Raw genomic sequence first — 15449 nt, forward strand, 5'->3', positions numbered from 1 at the left:
GTGTCTGGCCGGGCGCGGTGGCTCACGCCTGTAATCCCAGCACTTTGGGAGGCCGAGGTGGGCAGATCACGAGGTCCGGTCATTTTTGTAGTTTTAATAGAGGCAGGGTTTCTCCATGTTGGCCAGGCTGATCTTGAACTCCTGACCTCAAGTGATCCGCCCCCTTTGGCCTCCCAAAGTGCTGAGATTACAGGTGTGAGCCACCGCACCTGGCCACATGAGTAATTTGAAAGTCACCATACAATATTTTGACTAATTTATCTTAACAAATCTGTAACAGTTACTGAAGGAAAGTGAAAAAAATTAAGTGTGGGGTCCCTTAAATTTGATTTTATTGATTAATTTTTTATATATTTCATATTTACATTGTGGTCCGTTGAGAGAGAAGTCTCCATTTTTACCTGCTTCATTTTCATCTGTGTATACCACTCCCCTCCCAAATTTTTTTGATGCTCTGACCCAGCATAGGTTGATGTATCAAGTTAATTTTCAACCTCATTGTCCTCAGTAAAGTCACCATAGACATTTCATAAGTTCAGAGATTCTTCATTTATATATCTTTGGGTTCTCTGCTACAAATTGATGTTTAGATAAACTTCAGTGAAATGACTCTTCAGGAATTGGTGCGTAAGGCTGCCTCCTGTTATATGGACAAAGTAGCTGTATGTTTTGATGAATGCAACAACCAGCTTCCAGTTTACTACACCTACAAGACTGTGGTTAATGCTGCTTCTGAATTATCAAATTTTCTGCTGTTACACTGTGACTTTCAAGGAATTCGGGAAATTGGTCTCTACTGCCAACCTGGGATAGACTTACCCTCTTGGATTTTAGGGTAATATTTTTTAGAACTGTAAATTTGATGTTACTCCAAGCTAATGTAATTTTTTAATAGAGTATATTGCAAGTTACTGTTCTATTTACTATTGGATTTTTCTGTATTGTTTGGTCAATTGTAGAGAGGCTAAAGAAGTTTGCATTTCCCCTAGTATTATTTTTAATTATTTAAATTAATTATTCTGAGCTTATTTAGGAGAGACTAGAAGCTTTTACTAATAGAACATATAAGTATCTCCAAAATATAAGGGCTTCATTAATCTGTTAAAGGAAAACAATTATGACAATTTATAACACTTTGTAGTTAGATAAAAGAAAACAGGATTTCACAGATAACATGACTATGTTTTTTGTCCACAACTGAAAATTTCAGCACTAAGGTATTCAATAAATCAGTAAATTAGAGTTTTGGATAATAGTTGATATAGATTGAAATATGAACCTATTGGAAGACACTATTCCAACAAATATTTGCAAAATATTTAATCATTTAAATTGTTCTAGAATGTTATCCTCATGTAGTGATTTCTATTCTAGAACTCTGCAATAAATATAAACTGCCAAAGAAAGAGTTTATTCATTCTATATGTGTCTTAGTAAATTAATTATATAAGTATAAAGCAAAAGATGTTCAAAAATTTACTTTTGGCCAGGCACAGTGGCTCACACCTGTAAATCCCAGCACTTTGGGAGCCTGAGTCTGGAGTATTATTTAAGGCCAGGAGTGGAGTATTATTTAAGGCCAGGAGTTCGAGACCACCCTGGTGACTTAACAAGACCCCATCTCAATAAACAAAAACAACAACAAAAATTTACTTTCACTCAATTATTGACAAAATTTATTGATAACTTACTATGTGCAAAGATCTGATATCCTTAAAGTATACCTGAAGCTACTTAAAATGCTTAACTTTTAAATATCTTGTATTTCTCTATATTAAGTGATGAGAATTTAACATAGTAAATACTTAGGGTTTTCATGAAGAAAAGATAAAATGACAGTGTTTATTTATTTATTTATTTATTTTTGAGATGAAGTTTCACTCTTATTGCCCAGGTTGGAGTACAATGGTGTGATCTCTGCTCACCGCAACCTCCACCTCCCGGGTTCAAGCAATTCTCCTGCCTCAGCCTCCCAAGTAGCTGGGATTACAGGCACCCACCGTCACGCCCGGCTAATTTTGTATTTTTAGTAGAGACAGAGTTTCTTCATGTTGGTCAGGCTGGTCTCGAACTCCTGACCTCAGGTGATTCACCTGCCTCAACCTCCCAAAGTGCTGGGATTACAGGTGTGAGCCACTGTGCCCGGCTAAAATGACAGTGTTTATTACCAACTAAGTGTCAATTAAAACATTGGAAATTTCTGATCAGCAATAAAGCACTCCAGAAACCATTTTTATGCTGCTACAAAAAATAAAGTGCATAGAGAAATAGAAATACTTAAACAAATACTAAATCAACAGACATTCTGTGCTGACTGTGTACTTTTTTCTTTAGAATTCTCCAAGTCCCAGCTGCTTATGTACCTATCGATCCAGATTCACCACCATCATTATCAACTCATTTTATGAAAAAATGTAATCTAAAGTATATCCTTGTTGAAAAAAAACAAATTAATGTAAGTCTAGGTGTTTCAATTGTTTTCTGCCTGTATTACATTCTGCTAAATGTGGCAAGGTTTCTCAGTCTTTGCACTATGACATTTTTAGGGTTGAGTAATTGTTGTGAGGAGTGTTCCATACATTATAGGATATTTAGCAATATCTTTGACTGCACTCACTAGACTTCAGTAGCACTTCCCAGTCGTAACAACCAAAAATCTCCAGACATTGCCATTTGTCCCCTGGAGGGGCTCTCCACCCTTCATACTGCATTGTGAACCACTGTTCTGTGGTATGAACAGATCTGTTAGCCTTATAATAATATATTGTGCATTGTTTTGAATTTCCTTTCTCCTTCCAAAGTATTTCCTATACTGCAAAATTTTATAATACTTGAAACTTTCATATTTATGGCAATTACATTGGTCAGCAACACTGAAGAATTATAACAAAGGTTGCATTTTGAAAAAGAGACTGGTACTCAGAAGAGATCTTTCCAGAAAACTAAATTTATTGTTTTTTATTTTTAAATGATTGCCAACCAAAATGTAACCAAGAAACACTGCTTTGAGGGCAAGAATTATATCTTCAGCAAGATGCAGCCCATGCTTCATTATTTATTTATTATTTATAAAATACTGTTTTACTAAAGGGGAAGAACATTATAAAAATATATTCAATTTAGCCTGTTTTTGCCCATTTTCTATATGAGCCAGTTTGTAATGGGGTAACTTAAATGCGTTACTCCCTCCGGCCCCCCCCACTGTGTATGTGTGTGTGTATGTCTGTCTTTGTGTATATAAGAAGTATCAAGAACTTGAGATATATGGGGGACTTTCTAGAGACTCAAAGGGTTTTTTTGTTTTGTTTTGTTTTTGTTTTTGTTTTTGTTTTTGGGCCAGAGTCTCACTCTGTTACCCAGGCTGAAGTGCAGTGGGCAGTGGTGTGATCTCAGCTCACTGCAACCTCTGCCTCCCAGGTTCAAGCGGTTCTTGTACCTCAGCCTCCCAAGTAACTGGAATTACAGCTGCATGCCACCACACCCGGCTAATTTTTGTGTATTTTTTTTTTAAGTAGAGACAAGGTTTCGCCATGTTGGCCAGGCTGGTCTTGAACTCCTGACCTCAAGTGATCTGCCCGCCCCGACCTCCATGAGCCACCACACCTGATCTGGTTAGTAAATGCTTTAAAAATAAATATTGCCGGGCGCGGTGGCTCAAGCCTGTAATCCCAGAACTTTGGGAGGCCGAGACAGGCGGATCACGAGGTCAGGAGATCGAGACCATCCTGGCTAACACGGTGAAACCCCGTCTCTACTAAAAAAAAAAATACAAAAAAAAAAAAAAGCTAGCCGGGCGAGCTTGCAGTGAGCTGAGATCCGGCCACTGCACTCCAGCCCGGGAGACAGAGCGAGACTCCGTCTCCAAAAAAATAAATAAATAAATAAATAAATAAATATTTATTAGTGTGTAGCCGAAGTTTCCTCTACTCCTCAAATTGGTTATTCCATTGTTCATAAGTAAGCAAAACTGAAATGGGGATGTGATGTTTATTTTTCTTAGCAACCTTAGTGAAAATTTTATAAAGGGTAACTTAGTATCAGTATTAATTGTCAATATCAAGGTATTCTTTATGACCAGTAGGAGTTGGGCATAGCAAAACCCAAGAACGAACGAGTTGAGCATAGCAAAACCTTGCTTCCTATCCCATGATTTTGATGATGGTGTAAGTGTTCTTCCTTCATTTAACACAGGAGCAATCAGTATTTTTAAGCATCTACTGTACGTATCCATTAAAGCAATAGTTCTCAACTGGGGACAGTTGGCAATGTCTAGACATATTTTTTATTGTAATGATGGAAGTGGGGTGCTACTGGCATCTGGTGGATGGAGGCCAGGGATACTGCCAGAAATCCTACAATGTATAAGACAGCACTCCACAAAGAATTATCTGGTCCAAAATATCAGTAGTGTTGAAATTGAGAAACCTTGCACTAGGGACAGCATGATTGGGAGGGCATTGGTATATAAGCCTTCTAGTTTTTTATAATGTAGTTGGAGAGAAAAGTTATTACTCCTGAACCCATAAAATCTACATAGTGTGATAATTGTCCTAAGTGAAGTAAACATAACCTAGTAGATATAGTAGAATTTTAATGAGGAGGGATGATTTTGAACTAGATCTGAAGAGTATGTAGGCCTTTAATTTTGTAAATATTACAGGCCGCACCACATCCCCTACCCAGTGCATACACATACACCAAACACACAAAGAAAACACTGTAGGCTTCTGGGTTGTGACCCTTTTCTCATTATTTATGTTGATTTATTTAATGTGAAAACTTAGGTTATATTTGCTGTTGTTGTCAACCTAAAAAGATATATTCAAAGAAACCTTACTTTTAACGTGTACAAATTTAGCTTAGCATCTCTTCATCCAAACTCACTTCTGCATTAATTCGTCTCTATCCACCAAATCACCTGGGCCAGAAACCCAACAATTTTCTTAGACTCAGTCCATATCCAGAAAGTCACCATGTCTTTTTTTTTTTTTTTTTTGGGACGGAGTCTCGCTCTGCCACCCAGGCTGGAGTGCAGTGGCAGGATCTCAGCTCACTGCAAGCTCCGACTCCCGGGTTCACGCCATTCTCCTGCCTCAGCCTCCCGAGTAGCTGGGACTACAGGCGCCCGCCACGTCGCCCAGCTAGTTTTTTGTATTTTTAGTAGAGACAGGGTTTCGCCATGTTAGCCAGGATGGTCTCGATCTCCTGACCTCGTGATCCGCCCGTCTCGGCCTCCCAAAGTGCTGGGATTACAGGCTTGAGCCCGGCCACCATGTCTTATTTATTCTTTGCTCATAGACCCTTTCTAACCACTCCTCTTGCAGCAGAATAGTAGTTCAGGACCATATAGTATATCTGAATTATTGCAAAAGACTCATTAAATGATTCTCACTTAGCAGAATCTCATTTATTATTCTGTCCTTGATAGAGTCTAATCTATGCTATTGCCACCTTCAATTGGATCCTGTCACTTACAGGTTAAGATCTAAACTCCTTTGTGCTGACTGTACAAAATTATTAAGGATTTGCATCTCATCTCCTATCAATTATGCACCTCACCTTTTCCCTTTCCCCCTCCCCACTCTTTACCTTAATTGGAATGCTTAATGTTCACATATCAGCTTTCCCAGGTCAGATCCTCAATGTTGGTTGTTTGCCTGAAGTGCCCATTTTTATTATTTGGAGAATAGCTCCTTATAACAAATATTACCCATGAAGCAATCTCTGACCTTCTAGGCAGAGTTAAGTTCAGCATTCTCTGTTCCCATTAACATTTCAAGCCTGCTTTATTATCATACCACACTGCATTATAATTGCTTTTATATGTCTGGTGTTTTTGAAAATAGGTTTGAAAGTAAGGACAGCACTTTGCTCTTGGAGATTTATTTATCTTTTTACCCCCAGGTATATAGCAAGTACTCCTCCCAACTCCCCAAAAAAGTCATGTTGAATGAGTAAATGAATACAGTTGGCCCTCTGTATCCAGAGGTTTCCCATCCGAGGAGTCAACCAACTGCAGACTGAAAATATTTGGGGCCCACGCCTATAATCCCAGCACTTTAGGGGACTGGCGCAGGAGATTATTTGAGTCCAGGAGTTTGAGACCACGTTGGGTAACATAGTGAGACCTCGTCTCTGCTAAAAATAAAAAAACTTATATGTGTGTGGTGGTGCACACCTGTAGTTCCAGCTACTCAAGAGGCTGAAGTGGGAAACTCACTTGAGCCCAGCTGTTCGAGGTTGCAGTCAGTTAAGATTACACTACTGCGGCCGGGCGGGGTGGCTCACACCTGTAATCCCAGCACTTTGGGAGGCCGAGGCGGGCGGATCACGAGGTCAGGAGATCGAGACCATCCTGGTTAACACAGTGAAACCCTGTTTCTACTAAAAAGAATACAAAAAAATTAGCCGGGCATGGTGGCAGGTGCCTGTAGTCCCAGCTACTCGAGAGGCTGAGGAAGGAGAATGACGTGAACCTGGGAAGCAGAATTTGCAGTGAGCCGAGATTGTGCCACTGCACTCCAGCCTGGGCGAAAGAGCGAGACTGTCTCAAAAGTAAAAAGTAAAAATAAAACAATAAAGATTACACTGCTGCACTCCAGCCTGGGCAACAGAGAGAGACCCTGTCTCAAGAAAAAAGAAGACAATATTCAGAAAAAAAAAAAAAAACCCAGTGCAACAGTGAAAAGTAATACAAATTTTAAAATATAGCAACTATTTACATAGCATTCATTAGCATAGTTTTTTATTAGTTATAAGTAATCTAGAGATGATTTAAAGTACATGAGAGGATGTGCATGGGTTATATGGAAATATAGTAACATTTTATATAAGGGACTTGAGTATGTTCAGATTTTGGTATCTGAGATGATCCTAGAATCAATTCCCCCATGGATACTGAGGGATGACTGTATTTCATATTACTTCTATATAAAGAAGAATATCTTTTAACATACTAATATTGTAAACTTTGTCCCCCATTTCACACAGAAATTTAAATCCTTTCATGAAACGTTATTGAGCTATGATACATTTACAGTAGAACATAATGACCTAGTGCTCTTCAGACTTCACTGGAAAAATACTGAGGTGAACTTGATGCTAAGTGATGGAAAAGAGAAATATGAAAAAGAAAAAATAAAAATCAGCGTAAGTTCTGAGCATGTCAACGAAGAAAAAGCAGAACACGTGGATCTGAGGCTAAAGCATTGCTTAGCGTATGTACTACATACATCAGGGACTACAGGGATACCGAAGATTGTCAGAGTGCCTCATGAGTGTATAGTACCAAATATCCAGCATTTTCAGTAAGTTCTATTCTTTGACTCTTTCTTAGAACCTATATTTTAGGCCAGGTGTGTGGCTCATACCTGTAATCCCAGCACTTTGGGAGACCAAGGTGGTGGATCACTTGAGGTCAGGAGTTCAAGACCAGCCTGGCCAACATGGTGAAAGCTGTCTCTACTAAAAAAATACAAAAATTAGCCGGGCGTGGTGGTGGGTGCCTGTAATACCAGCTACTGGAGAGGCTGAGGCAGGAGAATTGCTTGAACCCAGGAGGTGGAGGTTGCAGTGAGCTGAGAATATGCCACTACACTCCAGCCTGAGTGACAGAGTGAGACTGTCTCAAAAACAAAACAAAATAAAACAAAAAAACCTTGTATTTTAAAGGGAAAAAATAATTTAAAAACTTTTGGTTTTATAACTCTTGTTCCTAAATTAATAATCCTAAGAAGTAATTAAGTCTTTTTTGTTTCAGCTGTATCTGAACTTTAGTTCTCTGCAGACTAGGCCCTTCACCTGTTTCATCCAAGCCCAGGGCCAGACATGGAACAAACAAATGATGTGATTAGAAGCTTTGCATCTTAATTATTAATAAAAAGGGAGAAAGGGTTTTCCTAGCAGAGGTACTAGCAGAGTTATATGAGAATGAAGGAGTTTGTCCTGCTAGAATGTCAGAGCAGGGCTGAGGAAACAGTGAAAGATCAGGAGCCTGATATGCCCAGTTGAAGGCTGAACTTAATCCAGTAGATGATGGGGAACCATTAAAAGATTCTCATTTTATTAAGTTCCCTCTTGTAGTAGTATTGTGGTGTTTGACTTGCTGATGTGGTCAAGAGATTAGAAATCGCCAAAGTTGACATTCTTAATTTGCCAACTGAGGAGGCTGAGGGGGAAGGATTGATTTAGCCCAGGAGGTCAAGTCCACAGTGATCCGTTATCGCACCACTGCACTCCAGTCTGGGTGACAGAGCGAGACCCTATCTTAAAAAAAAAAAAAAAAGATGAGCGGTTTATAGGCTGAGGGTAGGGAGTTGGTAGAAAGGGTTGGTTTGAATAATGGAGTAGTAGTAGGAGTATTAACAAAGGAGTAAGATACATTTAGATGGGAGGGAATGGCATTATTTAAAATACTGAGTGGAATACCTCTTTTTTTGATACCCTCAAAAAGATTAGGATAGTAAAGTACATACATTTCTTGGTGTTAGAGGAAGCCAGTTGGTTTTAACTTTTGTATGAGGCAGAAAGCCAAGTCATACCTAAGAGTGTGGGAGGTGAGGTGGGGATGGGGATGTAGGGAACTTGAAGAAAATGTAGCAGATAAGGAATCTTAGGGAGGTGGAGAGACAGTCGACCACCAGGCACTGGCCCGGCAGTGGTAAGAATGGTCTGTGAAATGGGAGCAAACATTTACTTAATGAGGGTTGAAGGGTTGATTTATGACTAAATTATACAAATTTTTTGATCCTTGTTTGGTGCTTCAACTTAATTCAGTTGATTTGCCTGTTAGAAATCCTTTTTTGTTTTGCTTTTATGTTAAGTGAGGTGGCAAATAATTCGATTCTAGAGAGATGAAATGTTAAAATATTCAACTTAAAAATTAAAACGGTAATGTTAAATTTTCTGTTTTAGACTTAGATCACTAAACTAGGGAGTACTAAATTTCAGACACAGAACAGTCTTATCTCCGTTGCTGGCTCCCCAAATATTACCAGAATAACCTATTAATAAGACAGTGCTAGCTGGGCATGGTGGCACAAGTCTGTAGTCTTAGCTACTCCAGTGGCCAAAGCAGGAAGATTGCTGAGCCTAGGTGTTTGAGGCTGCAGTGAACTGTGATTGAGCTTGGGCAACTGCAAGACCCTGCACTCTAGCTTGGGTGACAGAGCAAGACTCTGTCTTAAAAAAAAAAAAGACAACGCTGAGTTTTCTTGTGGATGTTGGTGTTATGCCCAGACCGTTTATTCCCCGAAGAAGACCACCAGAGTCCAGAGTCAAAGCCAAGCAGCAAGGATCTTTAATGCAAGTTCGAACTTGGTCCCTCCGTTCCACAACATACAAGAGGGCCTCGAACAATGCGCACGCTCGCTTTTTATAGCCCGATGAAAATAGGACTTGTAAGGTTACAGAGGAACAGGGAACAAGGGAATTCTTTAGGTTAAGTATTACAATTGGTTAACATATTAAGTTTATACATTTAGCAGTTATCTGTTGGTTTCCGTGCTTTCAGTAAAACTACAAACGGCGGCGCCCTTATCGGGGATTTCCCAGGATTTCCCAAGCTGAGATATATGCAGGAATGTATTTGCACTGGGCTGTGTTTGCACTGGGCCCAGGAAATTGAGAGATATATGGTGTCTGTATTTGCACTGGGCTGTGTTTGCACTGGGCCCAGGAAATTGAGAGATATATGGTGTCAAGCTGAATGTATTTGCTGGGCCCAGGACTGAGGAATGTGCCTGATTTCTTTCATTGGTAAGAGGCAGCACTACCTCCACAGAGTATGATAGCTGCAGAAAGGGAAGAACTAGGTTTCATTTATTGAAATTTTGAAGTCTAATTTAGATAGATATTTCAAATCAGGGGATTAATTTTAAGGCTTGGATAAGGATAACTATTTTTTAAACATTTAAAAATTAGTTGTTTTTTTGACTTTGTGTAAGTTACTTAACCTCCATGAACTTCAGTTTTCTCCATTTTAAAATGGGGGTGAACTTTTCCTCTACCATCTGTGACGCAGTATCTGGGGGACTGAGAATCAAACTGACAAAAGACAGATTAAGAAAAATAATTTATTCCTATGCATATAGCAGTTTACAAAAGAAATGGAATTGCATTTTATTAAGTTCATTTAAATGTATTTGTAAATTTATTTGTTCATAAAATTTCTTTGTTCATAGGAAGAACAAATAAATTGTTTTGGAAAGACAAATGGGTTTTCAGGAAAATAAACAGGAGATAAGAAAGTTTGTGATGATGCTTGGGTATGCAGGTGCAGTGGTCTTTCTGTCTTCTTCACAGCCATAACACTGTCTGCAGAGAGTGGATTTATGGTAGGTTTACCCTTGGTCTTCCTGGGAGTAAAAACTACTCTGAAGAAGAAGTTTATGGCAGCCTCATTTGCCAGAAGTTTCTGCTTTTAGTCAGATAAGGGAAGCTCCAAGAAGGTTTCTTCCGCATTTGTTGAATCTCAAATGTCCTCTTTTTTTTTTTTTTGAGACGGAGACTCACTGTCGCCCAGGCTGGAATGCAGCAATGCAGTCTCAGCTCACTGCAACCTCTGCCTCCCAGGTTCAAGCTATTCTTCTGCCTCAGCCTCCCACTACAGGCGCACTGAAGGGGTGGCCTGCCCCTCCTCACCTGTGGGCATTTCTCGTCGGGTGGAACGAGAGACTTGAGAAAAGAAAGAGACACAGAGACAAAGTATAGAGAAAGGAAAGTGGGCCCAGGGGACCTGTGCTCAGCATACAGAGGACCCGCGCCGGCACCGGTCTCCGAGTTCCCTCAGTATTTATTGATAATTATCTTTACCATCTTTTAGAAAAAGGGGAAGTGGCAGGACAATAGGGTCATAGTAGGGAGAAGGTTAGCAGAAAGACATATGAATAAAGATCTCTGACATGAATAAGTTTAAAGAAAACTGCTGTGCCTTGATGTGCATATGCAAGCATCTCCATAAACCTTTTCAGTGCATAAAGAGCAGCATTGCCGCTAGCACGTCCCACCTCCAGCCCTAAGGTAGTTTTCTCCTATCTCAGTAAATAGAACATACAATCGGGTTTTACACTGAGAGGTTCCATTACCCAGGGACGGGCAGGAGACAGATGCCTTTCTCTATCTCAACTGCCAAGAGGCCTTCTTTCCTCTTTTACTAATCCTCCTCAGCACAGACCCTTCACCCTTCACGGGTGTCAGGCTGGGGGACAATCAGGTCTTTCCCTTCCCACGAGGCCATATTTTAGACTATCACATGGGGAGAAACCTTGAACAATACCTAGCTTCCCTAGGCAGAGGTCCCTGTAGCTTTCCGCAGTGTTTGTGTCCTTGGGTACTTGAGATTAAGAGAATGGTGATGACTTTTCACAAGCATACTGCCTTCAGGCACTTGTTTAACAAAGCACATCCTGCACAGCTCCAAATCCATTAAACCTTGAGTCACCACAGCACATGTCTCCTGCAAGGACAGGGTTGGGGGTAGGGTTACAGATTAACAGCATCTCAATGGCAGTAGAATTTTTCTTATTACAGAACAAAATGGAGTCTTTTATGTCTACTCCTTTCTACATAGACACAGTAACAGTCTGATCTCTCTTTCTTTTCCCCACACACACACGCCACCATACCTGGCTAATTTTGTAGTTTTAGTGGAGACAGGGTTTCACTATCTTGGCCAGGCTGGTCTCGAACTCCTGACCTCAGGTATCTGCCCGCCTTGGCCTCCCAAAGTGCTGGGATTACAAGCATGAGCCGCCGCGCCGAGCCTCAAATGTCTTTACCTTAAAATAATCTCCATACCAACTTGGGTTCTGAGTTAGGTTCTCACATAATTATACCTGCCTCATATGGTGGTTGGGAAAATGAGGAACAATATATTAGATACCCAGCCTAAGCTTCACAAGTAATATGTTTAAATGTTTGTTGCGTTCCACTTTTTTTCTTCCTTTAAATCTGTCTCTCTTTTTTTTAACTTTTCTCATATTGAATGCATCTTAAGCTGCTTTCTTGAAATGAACTACATGGAACATTCATCCTCTATGCATGCATAACCTTGCCCATTTTTGTTCATAGAATTGAAAAACTAAAATTATTCTCAGAATTTAAGCTTTGTTGGAAGCCTGTTAGAAAGTTGGCTCTCCCCTGAATACCTAAGTAGGAAGCTAGACAATATATGTAAAGAATAATTCATCTAAAACTTGAAGTTTGAGGGTAGCCTTTGTTGGGCTCAGAAAATGATGCCCCAACGTATGGTACTTTGGCATGCTGAGTACTTTGAACCGAAGGACATTGGAAGGACTTCAGAAGTAAAGTCTCTTTCTGACCTTCTGCCCTTCTTTCTCTTGCTTCCCTTTCTCCCCAAGGCAGGCCATAGTAACCGAACCCCTCTCCCTCAAAGATAGTCTTAAAACCTAGAGGCTGGGCATGGTGGCTCACGCCTGTAATCCCAGCACTTTGGGAGGCTGAGGTGGGTGGATCGTTTGAGGTCAGGAGTTTGAGACCAGCCTGATCAACATGGTTGAAACCCAGTCTCTACTAAACATTCAAAAAAATTAGCCAGGTGTGGTGGCACATGCCTGTAGTCCCAGCTACTCGGGAAGCTGAGGCAGGAGAATCGCTCGAACCCAGGAGGCAGAGATTGCAGTGAGCCTTGATCGCGCCACTGTACTCCAGCTTGGGTGACAGAGTGAGACTTTTCTCAAAAAAAAAAAAATCTAGAAATCTAGAAATATTAATCTAACCTTTATATGTAAGAGCTGGCTGTAAAGAAATTGGTCTTACTTACCTTGTCTGAAAGTAGAACATAAGACTCATTCCAGAAAGGGTCCTGCCCTACACATGGGAGGAAGAAATGCCACACAGAGAAGCCAGGAATTTAAAAGGACAGGCCTTGCTGGATTTTCCCACTCAGTTTATTACTCATTCCCTTTTTGTCTAATCACATTGCTACACAGCTGTCCACTCTATTGAATCTAAGCATTAAAATGGACACTTTTCCCTTGGGTCTTTGGGTCTTCATTCTGAAGCCTCCAATGTTTCATGAAACTTTGATCAAATTAATTTGTCATGCTTTTCTGTTGTTAAACTGTCTTTTGTTTATAAGAGTGTTGGCTGTGAGCCTTATGATGGGGAGGAAAGGTATCACAGCCTTTCGGCGCCTACACCTTTAACATACAGTGAGTTTTTATTTTACCTGAGACACCATATACATGGTTATAATTTTTAAAATGTTTATACCATATTTGAAGCTCTTTTGAAATTAAGATGCTTTTAGATGTATTGGTGTTTGTGTGTTCAAATTGAAATAGTGTCATAGGCTCAACAATGACTATCCATGCTCTATAAGATCCTAACCACATATATTCTTATTCTGCTTTTTGTTCAGATACTGAAAGAAAATGCCAAATAGAAAGGGGAGTCGGAAGTCTCTATTAAGCATCATTGAATAAGTATAACAGAATAAGGATTCTGCCAGAGGAGCAGACCCAGGAGTTAGATCAGGGATTCATTATAAGAAATTGGTTTACACAGTTGTGGGGGCTGGCTAAGCAAGTCTAAAGTCCATAGGGATCAGTTAGGAAGGGGTGATCACAAGCAGGCTGGAATCCCGTGGCCATGAGACTGTCCCAGGTGAAATCAGATTGGAGGGAAGGGAGATTAATTGCAGACCCAGTTGCTGTTTGGATCTCTTCTTCAGAGAAGGCCTAAAACCTCTTCTAAAGGCCTTCCAAGTAAATTCAGCCAACCCTGAATAATCTCACTTTTGATTAAGTAAATCAGCTGATTAGGGACTACAGGGTTTGATTGAATAACTGCTTGAAGAAGGCGTGTGTGCTGCTAAGCAGCAGCCTCCCTTCTGTTCCTCAGCTCTCAAGAGAATATCCCTTGTCTCCTTCCCTAACAAGAAACATACTAGAGAGGGAATTCTGGGGGCAGTAGTTCAATCAAACCAAGTTGACACATCAAAAGTCATCACAGATGATAAAATATGTCTGGTAAAACATGGATATTGCTTTAAATGGCTGTTAATTCTTCCTTTTATAAAGAAGATTTCTTGAATTTTGATAGCACTATTTTGCCTAATTTAAGAGAGAAGAATAAAATCTGGCCAACATTCAGAAACTTTATTAATCATAAACACGTGAACACTTTTTTAGGCTATGTGCTTACTAAATGTTTGACGTTTCTTGTAACTGCATTCTGTTTTGCCTTAGGGTACTTTTTGACATCACACAAGAAGATATTTTGTTTCTGGCTTCACCTCTGACCTTTGATCCTTCTGTTGTGGAAATATTTCTTGCTCTATCAAGTGGCGCCTCTCTGCTTATTGTACCAACTTCCATCAAGTTGCTCCCATCAAAATTAGCCAGTGTTCTCTTTTCCCGTCATAGAGTGACTGTTTTGCAGGTACATTTTAGTAGCAGTGAATGTTTTGTTTATCATTTTTCAATATTTTAAGTGTTTTAGAGAATATTTTGTATTCCTGTAGTTCTTTACAATGGATTAGTATAATCTGGTTAGATTATCAAGGGTTATCTCCTCATGATGTGACTTTTTTTTTGTTTATTTGAAAATGAAAAAGATAAGTGAATTCTGCCTAGAAAATTATTTTATTATGTATTTTGTGCATACTGTAATAACTAGAGGACCTTGACTTTGACTCAGATTTGTTGGATTTGAGGATAGGCTGCCTCTTCTGTCTTAAAATCTATGTATATTGTGTTTCTCATGAAAAACTAGTGTAAGTAAATTAAATTATAATCGAGTTAGGAATATAGATTTTCTTATTTTTACATCAGTATACTTTACATTAACCTACAGAAACAAGTATTTTCGAAATTTGGCCCTTTAAAATGTTATTTAAATGTGTATCTGACTGGTGATTAGTTCATGCAGGTACACAAGTATATGACTGGTACACAAGCCTTGAGTTACTACAGTGTAAGTAGCTAAAGGTACTAGAGAATTAGCAATATTATATGCATATCATAATATGTAAATATCTTTGTTAAGTGTTTAACTGCTGTGAGCCTTAGGTTTTATCTGTAAATGGAAATAATACCCATCTCAAATAGAATTAAATGAGACAGTGTAGCATAGTTCCTGATTGTGTGTGTGAGTCCATTCAGGCTACTGCAACAAAATACCATAAACTGGGTAGATTATAAACAACAGACATTTATTTCTTACAGTTCTGGAGGTGGGAAGTCCAAGATTAAGTCATCAGGAGATTTGATCTCTCACGAGGGGCCCACTTGCTGATTCATTAGACTGCAGTCTTTTCACTGGGTCCTCACATGATGGAAAGGGTTTTATAAGGGCACTAATCTCATTCATGAGGTCTCTGCCTACATGACCTAATCACTTCACAAAGGCCCTACCTCCTAATACCATTGCCCTGAAATTTAGAATTCATTCCTTCTTTCCCTTCCTTCCTCCCTCCCTCCCTCCCT

The 15449-nt window shown here is 39.6% G+C and overlaps 1 protein-coding gene across 3 annotated transcripts in view; it reads left to right on the plus strand.

Moving 5' to 3' along the window:
- Positions 1–15449, plus strand: part of AASDH (aminoadipate-semialdehyde dehydrogenase) — a 43747-nt gene that overhangs the window by 2470 nt on the left and 25828 nt on the right. For 2 of the 3 annotated variants that reach the window (XM_011961241.1, XM_011961243.1), the window contains exons 1-4: positions 565–835; positions 2335–2455; positions 6991–7307; positions 14211–14403. In XM_011961241.1, coding sequence (XP_011816631.1) covers positions 606–835; positions 2335–2455; positions 6991–7307; positions 14211–14403 — 861 coding nt within the window. In that variant the 5' untranslated portion in view covers positions 565–605. Of the gene's footprint in view, positions 1–564; positions 836–2334; positions 2456–6990; positions 7308–14210; positions 14404–15449 lie in introns of those variants that run through there. The other variant, XM_011961242.1, reaches the window with a different exon arrangement.

The sequence above is a fragment of the Colobus angolensis genome, unplaced genomic scaffold (genome assembly GCF_000951035.1).
Source record: "Colobus angolensis palliatus isolate OR3802 unplaced genomic scaffold, Cang.pa_1.0 Scaffold54, whole genome shotgun sequence".
Lineage (NCBI taxonomy): Eukaryota > Metazoa > Chordata > Mammalia > Primates > Cercopithecidae > Colobus > Colobus angolensis.